The sequence below is a fragment of the Gymnoscopelus microlampas genome (assembly GCF_963454915.1).
Source record: "Gymnoscopelus microlampas genome assembly, chromosome: 3".
Lineage (NCBI taxonomy): Eukaryota > Metazoa > Chordata > Actinopteri > Myctophiformes > Myctophidae > Gymnoscopelus > Gymnoscopelus microlampas.
This window is the reverse complement of record NC_139940.1, coordinates 29,643,857-29,669,389: the sequence shown is the minus strand read 5'-3', so window position 1 is coordinate 29,669,389 and position 25,533 is coordinate 29,643,857. Positions and strand designations below refer to the sequence as shown.

At 40.8% G+C, this 25,533-nt stretch overlaps 1 protein-coding gene across 2 annotated transcripts in view; it reads right to left on the bottom strand.

Moving 5' to 3' along the window:
• col14a1a (collagen, type XIV, alpha 1a) overlaps positions 1–25,533 on the bottom strand; it is a 187,695-nt gene that overhangs the window by 24,472 nt on the left and 137,690 nt on the right. For both annotated transcript variants that reach the window (XM_084049635.1, XM_084049636.1), the window contains exons 37-42: positions 25,440–25,493; positions 21,518–21,613; positions 20,991–21,044; positions 11,049–11,102; positions 2,561–2,614; positions 2,396–2,467 (exon numbers count right to left, since the gene is read on the bottom strand). In XM_084049635.1, coding sequence (XP_083905761.1) covers positions 2,396–2,467; positions 2,561–2,614; positions 11,049–11,102; positions 20,991–21,044; positions 21,518–21,613; positions 25,440–25,493 — 384 coding nt within the window. The remainder of the gene's footprint in view (positions 1–2,395; positions 2,468–2,560; positions 2,615–11,048; positions 11,103–20,990; positions 21,045–21,517; positions 21,614–25,439; positions 25,494–25,533) is intronic.

Sequence of the window (25,533 nt, the reverse complement as noted above, 5' to 3'; positions counted from 1 at the left end):
ACACTTCGGCTCAAATCTTTTCTGAGCATGAGCCCAGATCGATTGACCATGACACGCAATAACACAGTGGTCTCCAAAAAAGGCCATGTCTAATGTTTCACATTGGCTGTTAGAATCCAGAGTTGGAGAACGTTTTACAGTTGGAAACACTGTAGCATTGTGTAACCATCCTGCAGTGGTACTTTGTAATTGCGTGCATGTGTTATGCCACACAATCTCCTATGGGTGGCAGTGGGGTAGAGACAGATCTCTTTAGTTTTGTCTTCTTTATTCCATTTTTCCTCTTCTGTCTAAACTCCATCCCCGATGGTTTCAATCTTTAGCTGGTGCACTAATGAAATCAAATTAAAGAAAACCTGCACACCAACAGACACACGTTTGCGGATTTATTTAGGTAACGTACCGAGCCACCAGGCTCTTCCACTTTAGAAGAGCCTGGTGGCTCGGAACATTACCTAAATGAATCTGTCTAAACAGGAGTCTGTTGGTGTGCAGACTTTCTTTAATTTGATTACATGATGACATTTGATCCAACACCCAGCCTAGTAGGTTTGGGATGTGCGTGTCTTCAGCACTTTTTCTCAACTGGTGCACTCACTCACCCACTGTCCAACATTAGCCCCACCCCCCCACATCTCCGGTCATCATCTCACTCCTGAGACCTGACTTGATGAAGACCCGGTAGCGGCAGAAACGTTGTCCTAAATAAAAGTATTCCTGGGAGCTGTAAAACAGTATGCGGACATCTTTCTCTTCTCCCCCCTGACAGCCCCCCGTATGTGGCACCCTAGACAAACCGCCTAGGTTGCCTATATGCCTTGATACAACCCTGTGTTAAAGGATTGCATAAGCAACAGCAGTGCAAGCATAAAGTAGATATCTGCGAAGGCACTTGGCAAGAAACTAGCCATGATTCATAAAGTTTGACGGGAGCAATCAAATCAAATACTCTGAATCAGACTGTGTGAATCAGATTGTAGCACGCTGCAGAACTGGTCGAGACTGCTCCCAGTAATGTTTCTTTGGGGCCGATAGAGGCATGACGCGGCAAAAAAACCTCTACAGATTGAAACTAGAAAGGTCTCCGCCAGGTCAGGTAGGTTATTGTGGGCCAAGTTTCGTCGTCTCTAAAACATCCCTATGAATGCTGTTTTTATTAGACCCCCTACCATAGCCTGACAGACGATCCATCCAATAACAGAACAGATAGAGAAGCGAGAAGACGAGAACAGGCTGAAGCCTACACTCGATGTACACTCACTGTTTGACGCTCCAAGCGGCTTGGAGAGCTCACCCGGCTCCTCCACTCGGCTCCTCCAAAAAGCAAATTACCAATTGGGACCAAACTATTTCCGGGTTAAGTTGGAGGACCGAGTGTGAGTGAGCGAGTGAGCAGAGATTTTGGGTATTGGAATTTGGCTAATGACTTGAGAGAAGCTAATCCTCCATTGGAACCGTAATCTGAGAAAGGCTTGAAGGGGCAGAACAAGGACTGGCAGAGAGAGACATTTTAAAGCTGCGGGAGACGTTTGAAGCTGGACACAAAGTTGATGAGAGAAAGCTGTGGGAAAGTTAGTGGTCGGCTTGCTCTCCCCTTTTGTGCGTTTCTTCCTCTCTGCATTTGTGTTTCTGTGTACTTATTTAATAGCATTAGTGTAAGTTTGGAAAAAGTGTGTCTATTTGTGCCTGACTAATGATTTATGATCCGCTGTCTCTCATCCAGACTTTGCACTTGGCCTCATCAGAACTGTGTTGGGTCAGTAATGATGACCATCAAACTGTCATCTGTTCTTCTATGCATTACCAAAGTCCTCTTTTATTGTTATTCAGTTGTCCCATCTAAACCTTAGTGGCAGTGATGGTGATAAAATACTGACTCATTTTGGGGGGAGAGAGAGAGGTCACATCCTTCAACATTTCTAAAACCTTCAAACCCTCGTGGATGTTGTCAGAGATGCATAAAAACTAGTTCATAGTCCATAGAAAAGCTTCTCTGGCAACACAAGACTCATACTAAACATGATAATCAAAACCTGCATGTCATGCGTGCCTAGATATTATGTGGCCGGTTTTGTGTAAACCTCAGTTAATGAAATCCACATTTGTGAACGCAATCCAGAGACACATCCAGAGAAAAGACAAAAAATTAGCAGGTTAGTTTTCATTCAGGAGCGCACAGAAGTACCCCAGCATTCTGTGTACTAGCTTAATGCAAAACATCAGAACAGTGAAAACAACGTTTATATGTTTATCAACCATTCCCTTTAATACGATTTGTTCTCTTTGAATTTACTGGCCCTTGATAGGCCCCTGCACCTGTATAGTACAACACTCAAGACCTATCATACCATTATACTGTAGTTTCCATGGACGCTGTTGTAATTAATGTACTTACAGGAATTCCCTGATCTCCTTGTGTTCCTGTAGGCCCATTTGGTCCTGGGGCCCCTGGCGCTCCTGGAGACCCCTGAGAGAGAGAGAAGAGACAGTCAGTCATTCAGTTTATGCGTCTGACCTGCCATAGAATATACACCACAGAGATAGATGACTGATGACTTACCATAGGTCCTGTATTGCCCTGTCTTCCCTGTGGTCCATCTTTACCAGGTAGACCCTGAATCACAGAGAACAGTTACACACTGTACAAAATATAAGGAACACCACCTTTCATTTTGAGCTCAACTTTATGTTGCACAATCCATGTCTAATTTGTTCTACAGTATGTGGATCAAAAAGAAACAGAGCTGTCAACTGAAGACCATGCAGTAGTTTGGATGTTCTCTTGCTCAGCCAAGGGCTCTGCTCCATTGGCAAACTATGAGCGTGTTACGAAAAAAAAACTGCTCAGCCAGAAAGTGACATCAGAGTCCCTTCTGCTGGGGTCGTGGTGGTGTCACACTATAATACTGCCCCAAATTAAACCCACCTAATGGGCCTCTGGAACTGGCCTTGGCACAGCTGGTGACAAGACTGTGCACAGACATTTTGGAGGGCAGGCGCTCAAAGACAGAAAGCAGGACAGCAGCAATGCCCATAAAACTGTTTAGGGGGCTATTATTGTCTATGTTTAGCTGATTTGTTCATGTGTTTTTATGTGACAAAGAGTAAGCAGAATTCTTGTACAGCATGTACAATATATGAAGACATTATGCAGTACTTTATCCGTGGAAATGTTAAGGTGTAAGTGTGCATATGCCTAGATGGCTTCTACACAGTAAAATACTTTAATAATTAATAATAATTATATAATAATAATAATTTAATACATAATATTTTATAAATGTTTTACTATGAGTGGACTCTTACTCATCCATTTAGTTACATTTGTACACCCTCTCCGAGTTAACCACTTAAACCCCTATATATTATTACATAGAGCTTTATTAGGTCCGCTCCTTTTTTCCAGCTACACCAAATCTCTTAGCCAAAAATATCCAATCTACCAACTCACAACGTATAGATTCACTATTTTTATTGAGTACTGCTGGTCTTACACTAGGTTGTATTCAACAGTATTGAGATGACTCATTTTAATGTTAGGCTAAAGTAAACTTGGAGAGGGGAAAAGAGCGCACACTCAGCAAGGTGCCAGCTAATACCTCATACTGTTATAAGAATACAAATGACAGGCTGCAGATGCACTTTGTTGAGGAATTGGCAAAACAAAAGGACAGTGTGCATCTCATATTTCATTCAAGGTTGTGAAAATGAATTAGTTTGTGTTTGTTTGTTGGAACAGCCACAGACTGACCTTTAGCACAGAAGTGAAATAACGTGTTGGGTGACCATTATCCCTGAAGTCAATTCTTTACTTTGTTTGTCACATTACATTTGGAGCAATTTTCAGTTCTTAATATGTACTTCGGTTAACGATAGCAGTGATTGTAGTATTGGTAGTTAAAGGTTGAAATCAGTAGGAAATCATAGCTTTCAGTTTGCTTTGGTCAGTTAAATTAATGGAAAAACAGATACAAAATGTTGTTTGGTACAGTAGCATACAGTATCAATGTTACCATATACAAAAAGCATTTCTTGATACCTCTGTGTTTTTCATGTTATAATACACAATAATTTCAAAGCATCTCACATTCATTGAGTGTCATTCAAACTCCCCAAACATGGCTATATTTAATTTCCAGAAAAACCTTTTAGAATTGTAAAGAGACACACGTGTTGTGTATACTATACAACATGACATATTTAGGAAAACTCAAGAAACGATAGCCCTCTACGATCTTCCTGCTCATAGTTAATTGAGTTCAATTTTCAAAGCTGATAATTTTGACCGCTCCATCACCCTAGTATTAAAGGCAATCAAACCTACTTGAAGCACGATTTAAAAGCAGATGGATGGGCGAGCCATGAAGAAAAAGTATAATCTCAGATAATCTTCTCATTTCAGTTTATACCATACTCTGTGCATATAATAAGACTGGAACCCTTTTTGAGACACACTTACTATCCGGCTCTCACTTTAGGCTGTGCCATTGGTTGAAAAAGAAAAAGAAAATCATATGAATTTGAACTGATATTGGTATAGCTGAGGATAAAGCAGTACACTTAATATCCTTGAAGTGCAAGCAAATTAGGTTAAAGGCATGGCAAGGCCATGTAACCAACTCTAATCCTCAGATAGCTGTGTGGTGGTTTAGCGTGTACAGTTGGGCTATAATGTTGGGTTTAATAGCAAATCTTCAAAGCCTTCTCTGTAAGCCAAAGAAGAGCACCACAGTGCTTAGTAGGGAATTTCCCTGTGGAGCCACATTTAAAAACACTCCCCATACTATAGCTACAGCCTTGAGCTCTACCAAAATCATATGGTAAACTTTAGCTTTCAAACGAATACTGTATTTTCCTAACAATATGCATTTATCATGGAATAATACAGAAATGCATGCATTTCAACAATATGCATTTATCATGGAATAATACAGAAATGCATGCATGTGCTATACAAGCTCAGCCATAATATGGTCTGCTGGGGTCACGGCGTAACACACTATAAACACTACTAACCCTGAATGGGGTCTAAGCAGAGGTGTGGCATCTCCTATACTAAAGTATCTGAAGGTCATACATTTTGCTTTTAAATGGTTTTAGATGGAACAAATATATTTGGGTTATATTAAGGCCAGTGATGTAAATATATCACAAGAAGACACTATATGAGCCCAATGTTATAAACGTCAACCTGGTGTCACACTATAAACGCTACCCAGTTACACCCACTAATAGGCTCTGCAGCTGGGGCTGTGGTGGGATGCATTGGCGAGAACATAGCGTAAGATCAATCACTCAACAGAGTTGAAGTACTACAGGCGAGAAAGAGTGGGCCTCATGGATGAACCATCATGTGTGTGGTGCATGCACAAGATGAGAGGGTGATACCTCAGGTTCCTTCTTTCATCTTCTTTCTTTCTTTCTTTCTTTCTCTTTCCTTTGAATGAAGACTGAGGAAGACCAACATCTGACAGTACTGATATTCTGGGAGGGGGATATCGCCTATTTTTTTGGTAGCATGTTGGAGAAATGCTAATGATATCAGCCATTCGCCAGTATAATTTTACCCACTACTTTCAGCACCCTTGCTTGGACGGTCGGACCATACCTATCTTTGAGCTCAGCCTTAATTGTAATCTCAACTACACAGTACACCTGCGAAGTTTCATGACTGCATCTTGCACGGTTGTGATGCTATATCACTGAAAAAATATGTCAACAGACAAACACCACACATCACAAGGTGAAAGGAACACCAGGCACACTGGTGTAACAGTGTTAATAGGCCAGGAACTCTACTGTCTACAGTACAAGACACATAACAATGATTATCATTAATGCACGTGACTGTGAAAAGTATTGATAAAACAAAAACGCCCAGGAGAAAGTTATTGTTCCACATGACTGATTTAACTGGCCAGTACAAGTGCTACATTGGCAAACATTTGTTTTTTACTTCACTCTCAGCCAGACAGACTCACGTCTGATTTTACAGTTCAGAAGAGTGCTGTAAAAATTGTTTACTATCTGCTTCAATTACCGTTGTGATCGGCGCATGCTATTTGTGCATGTGTCATTGTCTAATGGCCTGTGTGACAGGCTCAAAAGGACAGACGACAGCCACGGACAAGGTTTTCTTCATTTCTGAGTAGCATACTGCTTGCCATGCCTTTGTTGCACGAGATAAAACCCCATATTATACCAGACCTGTCATAACAAAGGCATGTGTGGGGATGGCTGATTTATTCCGTGTGCATGGATTAGATTCATGCACAACAGGTGTAAAGTCACATCTAGCTCTGAGCCCAATTGCTAGGACTCAGGCCATGTGTGACTGAGTAAGGGGCTGTGTCCACAGAAAGCAATTTTTGAGCTGCCAGCGTCTGTCTGCCATGCATTTCTATGAAAAGACGAGCTGGAGCGCTCCTCTTCCCAGCACCGTCGCCGAGCATTGCACTTCAGTGCTTTCGCTGTCCAGCTTTGTACAGAAAATAGTTACACTTTTCTGGCTCACAGATCACAGCTTAATATGATTGAGAATCATCACATCAAACTCTAGTCGACTGTTATATTATACATGTTTTCTGCTGCTTCAGTGACAATAGTGGGTGTCAGTGACACTGCTTGTGAGATGGCGAGATAACAAGGGTAATTTTAGGTACATTGTTACCCACTGTCAACCTGGCATAAATATTTTGGGCATGTTATTATAGGTGAACATTTTCAATTTATTTATTTTTTTATAAAAAACTCAAATCTAATATTTAAAAAACAATTCAAATATAAAAAAGAAAATAGTGAAAATAGCAGATCTACATGCTCACGTGTCGTGATGTGACACATGAACTTGTAGATAATCAATTTTCCCTATTCATCATATGACAAAGTAAATAGGGCTTAAGTGATCAAATCGTTGAAAAGTATAGTTAAGAATAACTTTGTCCAATTTGTCCAACACCGTCAGCTACTCCCTGCAACTTTTTTGGAATGTCAAAGAGTGTAAGTGTAAGGCTGAGAGGCTGGCAACAGAGTTTGTATTCTAATGATGATGTATCCTAATGATGGCCAAAAACAAAAATAATATTGCTGACAACAAGCAGCTTGTTGGTGGCTGTTCATTTGAGACAATTTGTGGAATTCCATTTCAGATATCCCACAAAATCGTAAGGATTAATTCCCACAGGCAGAGAAGCAATGAGCCAAGAAAATGAAATTAACTCATCAACAGCAAATCTAAAAGGATTTACTGTGTAGAATTCAATGCAGATTTGTTTTCTTTATATCTTTTCCATTTTCGCCCAATTTATCCGTTATGAGAATGCCAATCCTCCCATGTACTGCAGTCGCTGTCACTGCTGACCCCTAGAGTTTTGGTCTGAGGCGTGTTTACTGTAGACAACCATGTGTCTCCTCCGTTACACATGACATCGCCAGCCACTTCTGTTCACCTGACAGTGAGGAGTCTCACCAGGAGGACGATAGTGTTCGATGGAACGCCTGACCAAGCCAGATCGTAGGATTAAAACCTCAGTCTCTGTCAGTGGTGGAAAGTAACTAAGTACATTTACTCAAGTACTGTACTTAAGTACAATCTTGCTGTATTTTTACTTTACTGGATTATTTCCAAATTTCAGTACTTTCACTTCTACTCCACTACATCTCAGAGGCAAATATTGCACTTTTACTCCACAACAATTATTTGAAAACTTTAGTTACTAGTTACTTTGTAGATTTTGATTATTATTACAAAACATACATTAACCACTTCAGCCCTATATACATTTAGGCCATTTGAAAATAGCCGATCTACAAGCTCACAATGCGTCGCGATGCGACGCATTGTGAGCTTGTAGATCTGCTATTTAAAAAATATATATATTGTGGCCTCCTGGTGGCGCTATAATAGGCCAATGTAGCCATGTAGCCATTTCTTCTTAGGCCTTGCAAGGCAATCGGACACTGCATTCATGATTTGAGGCATTTTGTTCAAAACAATTGTTTTGCTAAATTAGACCTGCTGGTGGCGCTATAACAGGCCAATGTTAAAAGGGTGGCATTTGCTCCTCAACATAGTGTGAATATGCGTGCAAAGTTTGACTGCAATCGGATGCTGCGTTGATGATTTGCGGCATTTTGTTCAAAACAAGCCACTACTGCAAACTTTAGATGTAAATCTTAGCCAATCAGGATGGAATATGAAAAATCAAACACATCCGTCTTGATGACATGACTATAGAGATCATGTGTACAGATTTGCGTGAAATGTGGATAAAATCGGCCTCCTGGTGGCGCTATAAAAGGCAAATGTGAAAAATGCAGGGCAAGGGTTTTTCCTTGACCTCTAGGGAGTGCGCTTACAGTTGCGCTTAAAGTTTTACACAGATCGGTGCAGTTATAGGTAAAAACTAGGGATGTCCGATATTATCGGCCTCCCGATATTATCGGCCGATATTAGCATAAAAATTGATATCGGGAAAATATCGGTATCGGTTTTTGGAAAAAAAATAAATATATATATATATTTTTTTGCTTTATAAATAAGTTACAGGAGTTCTTACTGTATATGGTGTGTGTGATATGAAATTTGAGCTTACCCTAATCACAATAATCCCCGCATATATCGGTATCGGTTGATATCGGTATCGGTAATTAAGAGTTGGACAATATCGGTATATCGGTTATCGGTAAAAAAGCCAATATCGGACAACCCTAGTAAAAACACGAATCGGCCTGTTATAGCGCCACCATAAGGCTGATTTGAACATTTTGATTGAGGCATTTTGTTCAAAACGGAGCACTCCTGGAAACTTTGGAAGCCATTTTCTGTAAAAGAAATCTGAAATACCAGTTTAGTTTAATGACTATAGAGATACTGTGTACCGATTTGTGGGATTTTTGGACAAAATCTGTAGGAGTACTGTCAAAAAATATGTTTTGCACAAATCGGCCTCCTGGTGGCGATATAAAAGACCCATGTGAAAACATTTGGGCAGAGGTTCTTCTGTGGCATCCAGGGAGTGTGTGTGCACAGTTTCACTGCGAGCAAGCCAACGGTGCCGGAGATTAGCTGTACACAGACAGAATGACACACGGACGGACACACGGACGGACGGACAGGGGGCAAAATATACTCTCTCGCCATGTCTTTCGGCCTGGCGGAGACAATTACACATTTGAATACTTGAAATGGGACATTCTGCACAATGAGTACTTTTACTTTTGGTACTTTAAGTACATTTTGATGCCAATTATACTTTTGTACTTTTACTCAAGTAAATTTTGAATTCCGGACTTTTACTTGTAACAGAGTATTTCTACATTGCAGCATTGGTACTTTTAAATTCGAGTACTTTTTCCACCACTGGTCTCTGTGGTGGTGGACAGGATCTTCACCCCTGTGCCACCCACATGCCCCATTGCAGATGTTTTAAATGCCTGTTTACCCTAACCCAAATATGTCTTAATGTGTCCGCTTACATTTTGAGAGCATGTTAACAGGTTAAGCATTTTAACTAGGGGTGTGCCGATATATCGTCCCGCGATATATCGCGATACGTTTTCGCGACGATATGTATCGTTTTGGGGAAAAAAAATATCGTTTTTGAAAAAAAAAAATTTTTTTTTTTTTTTTTTACAATCATAATAATCAGACATGCAAACGGCCCCGAAGTGAAAAGAGTGACAACATGTTTTTTTTTCGGGTCAGGTGTCATACTATTTGGATTCAAAACGGCTATTGTAGCTGAAAAGCTACAAGTTTGCATGTCTGAATAATGCGAAAACAGAATTATTTGTTAGCATTTTCTTTTTTTCTCCTCCATATATTTTCATAATAAAAAAAGTGCGTATCGTATCGTATCGAAATCGTATCGAAGTTGTGAGCCAAATATCGTATCGTATCGTTTCGTGAAATTAGTGTATCGGCACACCCCTAATTTTAACAATCAATCAATCGATTGTATTCCGGCTTTGATCAGTGGAACTAGCATAGTATACTTTAAGTTCCTATTTATTGGTATCACAATGAAAACTAACCTTTCAAGGTCATAGGATAATGTTATATTATCATTTAAATCTTGCCAAAAAATTGAGGCCCCACTTGCAACATCCTCATGGCCCACGGCCAACTGTAGGCCTTGGCCCACAGGTGGGGAATCACTGCATTACATTATTTGTATGAATCTTCATGGTGCTTTGGTACACATTGAGCTGTGGCAGAGCTGGTACGGTATTTATAGCTCTGCTGTGTGAGATGTATCTATATTACACTATCAACATCAATGATAGCAAGCTGGTATCACAGAGCATTTATGAATGGGATATTGTTTAGTGTGTGGGCGCAGCGGTGCGCTCTGCAGCTGAAAGGCAATATGACAAACATTGAAAATATGTAGATTTTTTTTACGAGTGGACATAAAACTGAGCAGATGAGCTTTCTGGCACTCAATCACGCCGCGAGGACAGATAGACAGATGGGCAATCGCAACCACTTTAACAATTTACTCAAAGTTATTACATGGACCTCAGAAATCTATTAGCACACCAACATTTCACTGCACATACTTGTTTTGTATGAGTGAGTGACAAATAAACCTCTTAAATCACAGACACTGCCGATAGCAAAGGAAAAATTATATGAAGACTGATATAACAGTTTCTCAGATTTTATAAACACTTTGCCTCACCATATAGAACAGTGGATATGCAGCCGTCAGATGGCATTGGTAAAGGTGAACGCCCTTCACAGTTCCTTACCCTAACTTTAACCCAGCAACAGCAACAAAACAGGAACATGTTTATGTTTTAATAACCCTATATTATATCCATGTCACATCACTCACCTAGAACATCATGTTCATCTTCCTCATCGTGTCATCTTCCTCATCACAAGTTTCAATGGCAATCGTAATCAAAGACGAATAAGTAAAGAAAGTAACACTGTGTTCATTTAACTCCGATTATACTATGTGAATTATTGTATAAAGCAATAATAATATTCAGAGTTAAATTAGCACTGTGGATTTGACTTTCTGTGTGGGGAATCTTACCCTTACTCCCGGTGGTCCGTCTCTCCCCGCCGTGCCCGAACCCCCAGGAACACCCTGAAAAATGCACAGACAAGGTGGATGTCCCACATATTATTGTATGGACCTTACACAATCAAGCAGAACAATAATTTAACTGTGTAAAAGTAGCAGTTGAATATAGTGTAACCCTAAATGTAAGAGTATTACGAATTATTATCTCTGCCAGCCGAAGGCAGGACGAGAGATTACGTTTTCGTCCCTGTGTGTGTGTGTGTGTGTGTGTGTGTGTGTGTGTGTGTGTGTGTGTGTGTGTGTGTGTGTGTGTGTGTGTGTGTGTGTGTGTGTGTGTGTGTGTGTGTGTGTGGTGCTAATTTCACAAACCACTGTACCACTTAGCGCCAAATGTTTTGTGCACACTGCCAGTAAAATGTTGACATTCCATAACTACACTCTCCATTCGTTATTGTCACTGCAAGCATCATGATGTTCATGAGATTTAAACCTTTCATGCAAAATGGGTAAAGTGATGAGCAACTGTGAAACCTGACATTATTAAGTATTATAATATAAGACGTATAATGCCTTGTAACTGTTGATATGAGACATCATACAGCAATATGAAGGCTTATATAACCTCTTCCCCACAGGTCACCCCGTTATTGCATTCCCATCCACTCATCTGCAGTGTGCTGCCTTTCCAAAGTATAATGATAATGAATGTGTTAATGTGATTTATCTCTACTTCAATATGAGTGGAGGACCCATAAAGTAGGGCAATTAAGGTCTGTAGGGGTCTCTAACGAGAGGAGAGGAGAGAAGAGGAGAGGAGCCAACCACTAGCACTCAGTCAGTAGTATAATGCAAATCTTTGCCAGGAGGCATTTCCCAATCTCTCTCCATCTTTCTCTCTGTCTGGGGAATGTGATGACAATGTTTTGGGGTTGTGCTTAAGTATGAAAAGGCACCGGACAATGGGGGAAGGGATATAATAAAGGACATTACATCATTACAGTGCAACCAGAGTAGACTGGCTGTATGAAGACATCGAAAAGTAGTGTGGCATGTTGTCATCACTACTGTAGAACAAACGTGAAGTTACAATGTTATAGCATTGCAATATGTGCGTGACCCTCCCATCTACGATGTTAGTATATTCCCACACGTAATTCTGGATTTCAGATTTCTGTCATTCAATGTTCTGTGTAATCTGCAAAGTGTGATTTTTTTATAACTTTTTACGGGGACAGAGCTCTGCTCTGTACACGTATTGTTATTGGCAGTATTCTGTCACTTCTTCTTCTTCTTCTTCTTCTTCTTCTTCTTCTTCTGCCACTTTTCGCAGTTCTGGCTGAACCGCGCTGTCGCTTTTTACGAAACTCGGCCATATGGTAGATGGTCATGAAAAACGATCAAAAAATAATTCTCACAATCTTTCGTCCAAAGGTGGCGCTATAGCACTCAATTGAAAATGCCAACTTTGACCAGGTACAACTCATGCCCTGTTTGACCTACAGCCATGAAACTTGGATACACATATGCGTCTCCTCATGCTGAACAACTTTCACACTCTGACTTTTGACCTCTGACCTTTAGATCTCCCACCATTTTGAATTATATGAAAAACAGTCATTGGCTCCTAACTTCTGCATTTTTTCACTTATGGAAAATCCGTTGGAAATTTTTGTAGGCAGTGGTCCAAAGTTCATGTGTAAAATGTTTCGTGCAGATTGCTCAAAAATCCCAGGAGGAGATAGATTTTAACTATTACAGTTTTATGAAAATTATTCATCTGTGCCTAAAACATACATGCAGACTCACATTTCTTTGAAACTTGGCAGAAATGTACAGGGTCATTCCAAATATCACTGAAACCAATCTCACTCCAATTGGCCAAAAGGGGGCGCTATAGCAATTTTTTGAAAAGGCAGACTTTAAACAGGCATAAGTCATGCCTCGTTTGGCCGAAAGTCGTGAAACTTGCTTACACATGTGCCTTGACTCATGAGGAACACATCTATCGCTTTGACCAGTAAGCTCCGCCCTTAGATTGTCCGCAATTTTGAGCAGTTTGAAAAACACTTAAACCCAGGATTTTTCAGCTATTTGCGTGAAACTGTATCATCTGTGTGATCTCCTTTTTCACAGTTACTTATCTGTTGGGCCAATGGCGTCTCCCTTAAATGAAGGCCTCACAATCTCAGGGTCGCCAGTTCAAGCCTCACTTGATGCAGACTTAATTTAAGTTGAATTGCAAACAACATGACTGTATCATTGAATACATGTGCAACTGTTAAAGGTAATGATGAAATGCTTCTTGGAGAGAGTATGTTTTTGCAATGTATGACAAACTTCATTGTGAAAATAACCGATCTACAATCTCAAAACTTTTCAGATAGCAACATGTTTCTGAGCTTGTAGATCGGCTGCTTTCACTGGTTCACTTTTATCTTCAACAGATGACCTCAGCCTGGACAAAGCTATAGCCCTATAGGTAGTGTCTCAGCCTGTGAATCCAAAGGTCGAGAGTTTGATTCCTGTCAATGGCAATAGGTTGAGATGTCAATGGGTGAGGTTTTTCACCTGGGATTGCCCCCCTGCGTCCTATATATGACCACCTCAGCTGGGTTGCGCTGAAAAGAATATTCGCCTGTTGGAATCATTTGCTTTGTCTCAATTTCAATCTATTCCCTTTCCATGTCTTATTGTGCTATTATTGCACTTTGCTTATTGTCTGTCTGTCTGTGGGTGGGTCATTCCACTTTTCAATTGCATTGCACAAAACATAATTGCATCAAATAATGTATGTGCAATTGTTAAAGATAACATGAAATGCTAATTTGAGAGTATTTCATGTTAAAGATAACATGAAATGCTTATTCAAAAGTATTGTTGTCAAAACTCTCTCTCTCTTCAATCTATTCCGTTTCCATGTCTGTCTCTCTCTCTCTCTATTCACTGGCCCCGTATTATCGCTGCTTGCAGCTATATTCATAAAATTATGTTTGTATCACAGGATCAATCAAAGGTTACAATTTTAAATGTAAATGTTGGGTTTCCACTGCCCCATAGTCACTTTGTAAGTCCTTCGCGAGAGGTAGTAAGCACAGTAATGTCATTTACATTACAGCTATACTAGTTGACAGTCAATTGTACATGAAACTGAAAAATAAAGACACGTATAATGAGATGTACAGTATATTGAAAGGTGGCAGACCATGCCACCTTTCCTTTCATGTCAGGAAAGAGACCTCAACCCTGTGTTTACACGTGTGACACTCCACATGAGATGGAGAGAGAGGGAAAAGAGACAGATTGGTCTCTCAACCCATACATCATGGCATGAAACATCTATAAGATAAATTTGTTTCTTTCTACAGGCAATCTTACGACTGTTGTGAATGCTCTGGTGTATTCTCGCTTAGATTACTGTAATGCCTTGTACTCTGGTCTCAGCCAAAGCTGAATACATCCCCTGCAATTGGTTCAAAATGCGGCAGCTAGGCTCATCACTGGTACCAGGAGATTTGAGCACATAACACCTGTTTTAGCTGCACTGCATTGGATTCCAGCCGACTTCAGGATTGATTTTTAGATTTTTCCTGCTAACTTTTAAAGCTCTTAATGGTCTAGCTCCTAGCTATTTATGTGATATGGTAGAACCCTATGTGCCAGTGCGTACCCTTAGATCATCTGGTCGGGGTCTACTGGAGATTCATAAGTTAGTTTGGCTACTTTGGTGGCCAAAGCCTTTGCCATAAAGGCCCCCAGACTCTGGAACAGCCTACCAGAGGAACTCAGGTTAACCATTAACAAGTTTTAAATCCCTCTTAAAAACCCATTTCTACAGAATGGCCTTTTCAACTCCTTGAGATAAATCTTGTTATTGCTCTGTTGTTCTATTGTTAACTTAATATATTACTGTTATTGCATTATTGCATTGTTGTTGTTTGATTGCCGTTTTGATTGTTCAAGCACTTTGTAACATTGTTTAACCCTTCCATTGTGTTAGGGTCATTTTTGACCCGTTTTCAAGTTTAAATAGGTAAAAAGTACCCTTTACATTGCTTTATTGGAACAAGGCTTCATGATATCCTCAGAAACAGCTATTTTAACGCAAAGAAAAGGGAGTCATCAAGCAGTGAACACACACACACACACACACACACACACAGGATGACCCAGGATTTAGCTGATCAACGGATTCTGTTTCATCACATTCACGTTAGACCATGCACTGCACTGCACGCTGCTACAGGTAACATAAACAAACGCACACATGCACACACACAAACACATGCATGTGCATGCAGATACACACACAGCTGTAAGTGAAATAAATAAAATTGGTGTCAGTGGTGGAGATGGAGGTTAAGAGGGGCTACTTCATACATCTGTGCGAAATCTGGGAAGAGAAGTTTAAATCATTCCTTACTTAATCACTTACTTAGCCACTTAATCACACACACATGCATAATAGACAGAAATGAACACAGGTGGGAATGTGCGGCGTACGGACATGCATACAGTACACACACACACACACACACACACACACACACACACACACACACACACACACACACACACACACACACACACACACACACACACACACACACACACACACACACACACACACACACACACACACACACACACACACACACACGGGGGCATATTTTGCTATTCATTGCAGCTGCTGTTGATGCATTATTCACCGTCAGACTAAAACAGAGAGAGGGGACTACTGATGACAAGGTTACATTGTATTTACTACAGTGAGAGAGAACAAGAGGAAGAGGAACAGAGAAAGAGAGGAACGGAGAGAAAGAGAGAGGGAGGGGAGGAATGATTTAAAGTAGGGCAGAGGAGGAGGAGGAGGAGAAGAGGGAGAGAGAGAGACGGTAATGGATGTTTTAGGTTTGAGATATTCTCTGTGGTGGGTTGTATATTACGGCAGGGCCCTGGAAGCTGCAATATTCCCTACCGAGCCACACCAGTACGCACGCACACACACACACCTGTTGGCATGCACGTATACACACACACACACACACACACACACACACACACACACACACACACACACACACACACACACACACACACACACACACACACACACACACACACACACACACACACACACACACACACACACACACACACACACACACACGCACTTATATTCCCCTCTGACAAAACACATTATTACTTGGTAACAGTGCAGCACAAGGCTGCAGCTTTTATTAATAGGACTATGCAGCATGATAGTGGTGCAACACGAAGTATAGGGACTCCATGTGAGCTGGTCTGGGGATTGGTTGCTCTCTTCTCTTCGACACAAGGCTGTCACCTTTCTCACTCTTATATACTGTATAGAAGATGTGTTCAAAATAAAACAAGCTAAATAAACAAAACAAGTTGTAAGATATGCTACTACTAACCATATTCACATGATGGCAATTTTCATGTCTCTTTTTCTTTTAGAGTAGCATTTTTTGTAACCTTTTTTCCCCCCAATTTAGTCATTATGGCAATTAAGTCATCCAATAACTTTTTTGTGTTGCCAGTGTTCCTGATTACCCCCCTCAAGATCGGCCGATTCCAATCTTATTATTTTAAATGTATTAATTTGGCAACGACCGATCGAGTCATTTGGAGTGAAAATCGTCTGATTTAATTCAGTGCCAGATCGATCGGAGTATCACTATTTCGCCCCCCTGAACATGGCCAGTTGTGTTTGTATACTATAGACGCTCAGCCAAGCCGGATGCACTGAGTGGATTCAAACCCCTAGACTACGCAGTGGTGAACAGGTATTGTACAACTGTGCAACCCGTGCACCATCCTCTTTTGTTTGCTCTTACGTTTTTGTTATGCTACTGTGATAAATAATTTAAATGGTAATAAGGTGGGCAAAATAAGCTTCGGCTTCAGCCCATACCTTGTTGACTTTATTGTACTGTATGTCTAACTGTAATGTTAAAGAAATCATGACCAAAAATAAATAAATAATAATAATAATAATAATAATAATAATAATAATCCTCCTATAATTTGAGTAACCTCTGTCCGTTTGTCTGTCTGTAGTGGTGATGTAGTGGTGAAGCTACCCGGTTCTCCTCAGTGGCTGGAGCAATTGCTCTGATTTTGCACACAGCCATTGACCATTACCATCTGAACTTAACTGTGAAGCCCGTTTTTCGATTTCATCAAATCTCAGCTTGTTATTAGCGTTTATGTGTCAAACAATAGGAGATAACGTTGCCAGGTTCCGCGCGTGAAACAAGCAGCAAGGTCTATGAAAACAACGCCAAACGAAGCAAGCCCTACAAGCAACAAGGTCTATGAAAACAAGGCCAAACGAAGCGCCTTCACACATAAACGAAGCAAGCCCTACAAGCAACAAGGTCAATGAAAACAAGGCCAAAAGAAGCGCCTTCACACATATACATTGCCTCTTGGAAAACAGCCGATCTACAAGCTCAGAACGCGGGGGTGCCGCGACGGGACCCGCGACGGGAGGAGGGGGGACGGCACGACGGGACGCGCGGGGGGGGACGCACGACAGGACATGCAATAACCCCCAGTTTGCAACTTTCGCCTGCGCCCTTCACCGGGTATGGTCTAGTAATAATAATAATAATAATACTACAATACTACTACTTGGCAGCATCATGGCAGCATCATTCACCATGATGGGGAGCAAGTAAGGACATTCAAAATCGGATCAACAAGGCATACACAACCTTCATAAGACTTAAACAAACCTGGAAGTCAAACCAATACAGCACCAAAACAAAACTCCGGATCTACCAAAGCTGCGTACTATCAACACTACTATACGGTGCAGAATGCTGGAAAACCACAGAAAGCGACATCAATAAACTATCCACTTTCCACACATCATGCCTGCGCAAAATCCTGCGAATATTCTGGCCCAAGACCATCTCAAACAATAATCTCCTCAACATCACCCAACAGGACGACATGCTCTGCATAATCAATAAACGCAGGTGGACCTGGATTGGCCATGTCCTCAGAATGGACATCAACGCGATCCCAAGAGTCGCATTATACTGGACCCCAGAAGGCAAAAGAAAGAAAGGGAGGCCTAAAACGACATGGCGGAGGACGATAGAGAAGGAGCTCCAGCAACAACACCAGAGCTGGGGGACCATAGAGAAGATGGCCAAAGACAGATGCAAGTGGAGAAACTTTGTTGCTGCCCTATGCGCCAGTCGGCGTAATGGGGATAAGTAAGTAAGTAAGTACTACTTTGCTTCAATTTAGCATCAGTGTTGGCGCATGTGTAGCGACAGAGAACCAGGCTTTGGATTCTCTTCTCATCTTGTCATCTCCTTGTTCACAGACTACTCTCAGGCCAAACAATCAACAGAACATCACATAAACAACAGCAATTATCATTAAATACTAGGAGGGAATAAAAGACTAACTAAAATAAACTTTGTTGATCCCTTGAGGAGGAAACTGTAATAGCCACCTCACACACAAAATACAGAACAATGAATTCACAGGGCAGAAAGATACCCAGGCACACACTCCTAAAATCAGAGACATTATTATCTGAATCAGCAGAGCAGCACATTATTAAAATGACACATTATTATTATTAAAATGATACATTATCATTGTGATCATTTTGACTGCCTGGGCACAATAATTTACTATCCATTTATCTCCCTCAGCACAATACAACACTGGCCAGTAAAATAAATAGAGTCATTATCACAAGGAATTTCATCTCTTCATTAAATACCGTGACAGTTGTGAGCACACAAGAAATCTTGTATTGTTCTGGGAAACGTCTCATCAGTTGTGGAAGTGGCATATGGACAAACTTAAAGTTCACATGCACCGGACTTGCTGTTCCACCATTTACAGTATATGACAACTTTCAAATCCTGTGATGGACAAGGTTCCTGTTTGATCCACCAGGTCAAACAGGAACTTTTCAACAAATAAATCCAACTTTTCAAAACTTAAAAAAAAAAAAAAACAGATCTAGATTCTCACAACGGGTTGCATCGCAACACGTATCACAAAGCTTATAGACTGGCTATTTTCTTTTTTTTTAATTATTATTGAGGCTTAAAGACCTTCTCTATGCACTGTATAGTCCACAAGCATTGCCTTTTTTTTGTGTGGGGGGGGTCATTTTAACATCTATTCTGTTTTTTTGTGAGCACCCCAGACAGTTTCTACTGTATGGACAGCATCTTCACAAATCAAATAGAAGATATGATTTCAAAAGTTATATATTATAAATGGAGCACAAGAAAACATTTCCCACAGGTAGAGTTATTATCACATTTCCTCCCAGTCTCTCCCTGTTGTCCAAAGATCTCAATAAAACTCCATTAAATTAACTCAGCATTACCCCTCTCATTGGTTCACTGCTCAATAATGAAGAGATGGGTAATGAGTATTCACATCTCAACGATTCCATTAGGCTACTGTGTGTGTGTGTGTGTGTGTGTGTGTGTGTGTGTGTGTGTGTGTGTGTGTGTGTGTGTGTGTGTGTGTGGAGCTTGAATCATTTCAAAATATATACACTGCAGTAGATCAAAGATGTATCTGACGCCTGCCTTGACGTTATTTGCTGCAGACCCACATCCGACGTGACACCTAGGGTGTGTTCGGAAATGCGCACCGGGAGCACACTCACGTATTAGTTTGTATTGGCCAGTGTGCTCAGTGCTATATATCCGAACGCACCCCTAGTTTGTAAAATCTACTTAGGCGAAAATGGGCGTGGCCTATATGGGGAATTTCAATTGTATTGTTCAAGAGTAATAGGCCGTAGAACGTGCCAGTGTAGCACCACCATGAGGCCTATTTGAAAAATGTGGTCTTTCTTGGCCTACTGGCTAGTTCATTTCAACTGATTCAACTCTGCTCTTGTCGTTGAGTTATACTGTAGCTGTAACATTTTTAAGTATTAACATACAATTGAATTGCATTATATTGTAGACACAGACACTGATGCACGTACACACACGCGTGCGCCTGCACACACAGTTAATAATACCATCAGACACCGACAAAGGAAGAAGCTACTGTTTCTTAACAAGACAACAAATAATGCCAAGAGTCAGCCACACATGAGTAGGCTACATTTAAGTCAATATACTGTACTGTACTATATACTGTACTGTAATATACTCGACAATGCCTTGATTCAGACAGACAGACAGACAGACAGACACCGTTCATCTTCATGATACAAGGACTGAATTTAAGAATGTATATTTATGTAAATACATTCCTTTGCATGTTATTACTGCCTTTTTGACACTTCAACATCACGCCGAAGACAAACATCCTTTGACTCGTACATCAACCACACAGGAAGCCCGTAGCACTTGTCGTAGCACTTGCCCTAGCCTTGATGACCTTGCAGGCTAAAATGTAATTTAGATAGCATGTTATGTAGACATATGCCAGGTCATTTGTAGACCTGGCATCCTATAGTGTGTATAGTTTTCAGATGTATTTGATATTATACTGTTTAGACTGAAGATATGTTCTTGGCTTAACTATGATCCTAGATTGTTATCTCGTTTTTTCCTTGCTTACTGTAAAATTGCTCTGGATTAAGAGCGTCTGCTAAATGCCTAAATTGTCAATTGTGTGTGTGTGTGTGTGTGTGTGTGTGTGTGTGTGTGTGTGTGTGTGTGTGTGTGTGTGTGTGTGTGTGTGTGTGTGTGTGTGTGTGTGTGTGTGTGTGTGTGTGTGTGTGTGTGTGTGTGTGTGTGTGTGTGTGTGCGTGCGTGCGTGCGTGCGTGCGTGCGTGCGTGCGTGCGTGCGTGCGTGCGTGCGTGCGTGCGTGCGTGCGTGCGTGCGTGCGTGCGTGCGTGCGTGCGTGCGTGCGTGCGTGCGTGCGTGCGTGCGTGTACAGAATTATCCTTTCTTCATATTTAAGAGGGTGTATCTCACCATAGTCCCTGGTGCACCAGTCTCTCCTCTCTCCCCTTTCTCTCCAGGAAGACCCTGAGGAATAAAAAAAACACAACATGACAATGACATTATAATTCAAATGGAGCTTTGACTATAAAGATGGCTATCAATGTAAAAGGGAAAACAAGACACAAGAAATGGTATATGTATTCATGGGAATATTAGACCGTTACAGGCCCCTAGAACAACTTTCCTGTGGCTTGGCAAAAGACCTACAACTGTCTGGAACTGGATTGAAGGGATTCATCATTAATTGTCGGTTTATTTTGGCAAAGACCCAAAAACTCAGTCCCCCAGCTGAACTCCTAACCCAAGTGCCCTTTGTTATCTCACTAAATAAAAACATGAGGGAACCAAATGGTACTGTGGTATATCGAACTGCTACCAACCAACTACTGCTTTGTATACCCTCTTAGAAAAGACTATTTGCACACACACACACACACACACACACACACACACACACACACACACACACACACACACACACACACACACAGTCCTACCGAGGATCCTTGAATAGACAGCCCACTGGGTCCCTGTGGTCCTGGGGGGCCTTGGGGTCCTGGAGGGCCACTGTCTCCTACTGTGCCTTGTGGTCCCTGCAAGGACAACAAAAACAAAAACAATTACTTAGAGTTCATTCTACTTTTGAGATGGTTAATAAATGATGCCCATCAGTTTATAGATATTACCCACACTCCTGAAAAGCCACCAGTCATTTTACTACATCCTACTGTATATCAATTGCTTAAAAGGGGTGTAAGAGATATTTTTGTTAAAATAAGTGTTAGATAGCTCTATATTCTGATTGCAGTCATTGCTATAGATGATTTGATCAGCAACATGGGTCTCCCCATCTCTCCAGCTATTTAGTAAACAGAAAATGCATTTTCAGGTCAGGATACCAATTTTATGCAATCAGCAGAGATAACAAGTGAAATTGGAAGTGATGAAACAAAAATAAAATGAGCAGACAAAACGAGAACGGGAACATTATGATGGAGAGACATGGAGACTCCTGTTACTGGACAAAAACTCTATAGCAATGAATACCATTTGTTTCTTCTTCTTCTCAAAACATATCACTTACCCCACCTTTACCCCATCTTTCTTGCATTTGCAATGTAATGTTATACATTCAGTTACTTTAAAAAAATGCGTTTTTCACATGATTCTTATAACCATGATTCTTGGCATTTGCCAAAACCAGCAGATCTACAAGCTCACAAAGTGTAGCTTGTAGATCGGCAAATGTTGGAAAAAAGACTTTGTGTAGACGGAAGTAAGCGGTCAAAGTACAGTTGTAACTCACGTCCAGTTGTCTAAGACTAGACAGTTAAAGTGGTTAAAAACGTGTCTCCAAAGACTGTGAAGAGAGGCAAATTGCCAGCAGCATAATGCTGCATGCAACAATGTGTGCAGTACTGTACTGCGGTAACTCTCATTGCAGTAGTGATAAGTACTAAGTCCAACAGAGCCATCATACAGGACTCCATACACAGGAACAGAACATCTGATGCTTAACTCTGTTTGACTCAGCAGCTACCCTTTTCTTTCCTGGTTTACCGAGGAAAAGTAAACCACATCTGGGTTGAATTAGGTTTAACAATGTACAGATTTCATGATTTTTCAGACCAGCCGCCACTGCTTATACTGAGCTGCAGGGCACTGGGAGGGGCAAGTTGCAAGATGCTACCCTCCCCTGTCTTGTTAAATCTTCAACACAAGCAAGGTGTTTCGGTTTTAGAGCCACTGCCAACTATCGAAACACCACCTTTGCCTCTGGCAGCCCACTTTATCATCGCATGCAATTTGCATGAAGTTAAACACAGGTGACCCTTAACAACCAGCTCATTTGTATGTATTCACCGTTTTCACACTCATGTCTACACCAGGAAATAGAGTTAGGCATGTGTCATCCCATCCATAATCAGGTTATGCCAGCGGTCGTCATGGTTCATTGGATCAATGTGTATATACACGTGTTGAAGATGCAGAGCAGCGAGAGGCAGAAGTGAGTGCTTCCAATCATGTACACTTGCACGTTTATTGTTCCACCTGCGGTAATAGCCAACGTAACCTTCATCCCTGCTCTGCTTTATTGCTTTACTGCTTCATGTCTTTCCCAAATAAAAAGAAAGCGTAGCGAGGCATACAAAATTGAATACATGGATCCATTCATTGTAGTGAAATGTACATATATTAGCCCGTAGCACTTGACCTAGTCTTGACGACCATGCAGACTTATGCATGTTAAAATGTCATTTAGATAGCATGATATTTAGACAGATGCTAGGTTCATTGTTTACCTGGTACCCTATAGTTTCAATGTAGAGATTGTTATTTTATAGAATATTGTTTAGACTGAATACTAGGTTCTTGGTAATCCTAGTTTATTGAGGCACTACACTGTCTCTCTGCATCTGATGCATGTACTGTATGTGTTTACCTTGCTTATTGTAAGTCGCTCTGGATAATGGAATAATTTAAATCTGATGCCCTTTATCTTAATAATAGAAACACATTTTGTATTTTGAGGTAAGGCTGCAGTAGGTCTGACATTCAGAGACAAATACAGATGAAACTTGCAATAAAGTACAACTTGATGAACACCAACTGTCCAAATGAAGTGCATACTGCCTAACTCAATTACTACAGAAGCTATGATTAGCCCTGAGCTAAAGTAACCAGGAAAATGTCACGTGTGTGTGTGTGTGTGTGTGTGTGTGTGTGTGTGTGTGTGTGTGTGTGTGTGTGTGTGTGTGTGTGTGTGTGTGTGTGTGTGGTCATGCAAGTGCATATGTGTGAGTATGCAGTAAAATCTGGAGTGTTAATATTGCCGTCGTCGGGCAGAAATCTTTTATCTCCATATATGACATTTTTATGTTTTTCCTTAAATGTATGCCCTACTTCATCATACAAGAGTGTAGTGTCGAAGTAGTGGAAATAACAGCAATCTACAAGCTCACAACGCGTGGCTATTTTTTTTTTATAATAATGAAAAAAGAAAGGTTTTGAAAATATGGTTTCCACCTGACAGCAACGATATCGGGGTACATTATTACAGTGTCAGAGTTAAATGAAACTGTGTATTTTACTGTACTATAGGTTTATGAGTGTGTGCCATGCTTCACCCCTGTAAGAGAGAGAACTGTGCCACACTCCAAAAGCAACAGAACTATATCCTTCACACACATGGTGTATATTTACACGCTCTCATTGTTTCAATGGAGGTGGGAGGAGGAGGGATTACACCAAGTTCTGGGTGGGCCCATCCATGTCCTGTACTTTACATTAGTGGTTCTCAAACGTTTTCATGTTAAGGACCCTGGAATTAATATGTATTAATTTTGGCCGCGGACAGGGTTAAATTGCTTAAGTTTTATTGGATGCAATATTGTATTAACATTACATTAATTAATTTTAACCCCCTAGAACCACCTCAAGGAGCCCCGGACCCCACTTTGAGAAACAGTGCTTTACATGATACATCATTGCACTGCGGATGAAAAACTCATATCTTTCCAGAAGTAAGAAAAAGAAAACTATGTTTGATTTGACATGCATTCACTGAAATTATACAGTGGGCTTCAAATGGTCTCTCATAGGTTCTGGAGCCATGAAGCATTACTGTGCACATAAAGGCCTTTGTAAGATTTCTACTAAAAGAGAAAAAATAAACATATTTGCACAAACCCATACTGCTTTTTCCCTACATGTCAGCAGTAGCCGTGTAATCAATAGCAGGTGTAGATGTGTATTAAGGGCTGTGGGAGGTAGTAACAGGACTTGTGCTTCTTTATTCAACAGCACTTGTGCTTCTTTATTCAACAGCACAGTGATCCTCAACCTGTTTAATTTCAAGGACCTTTGGTTTTATATGCATTAGTCCTTTTTTGGAGGGGGGATCTACACTGTAAAATAGTCAGTACATGGTTAATTTAACTCTGAGAGCGTATCAATGGAACCAAGGTCCATTTGGTTCAAATTGTATACTCTCAGAGTTACAGACACGTAAGGGTCCATTTGGCTGCTAACTATCAATCATTTAGCTGGGGAACCCCTGGAACCCGCTCAAGGACCCCCTGTTGTGAAGTAGTAATTGCAAAGAGGCTAGCAGTGGTACTGAATCATTTCCGTTTTTTAGCTCTACATGGTCCTTTTAAAAGTCAAAGATAAAGTACAGCATACACTGTACAATTCAGTGTTAATCTAACTTTAAGTGTACATATGGACCCATAAACGGTAGATAACCAAATTAATTAATTAAGTTGGTTACACTTTACACACTTAACACTGATTACTTTACTGTATATGGATGGATAGACTACTCAGTATATTTGAAACTGAGCATGTTTATCTCAGAGCTTGATGGCATAAGATAGTAACTTACAACAGAATATGAAGTAACTTAATTTTACTGACCGTCACCCCAGGCTCTCCCCTGTCTCCTCTCGCTCCCCTGATGCCAGGACCACCCTGGAAAACAATTCAAAATACAGCTGAAACTAGACAGGCA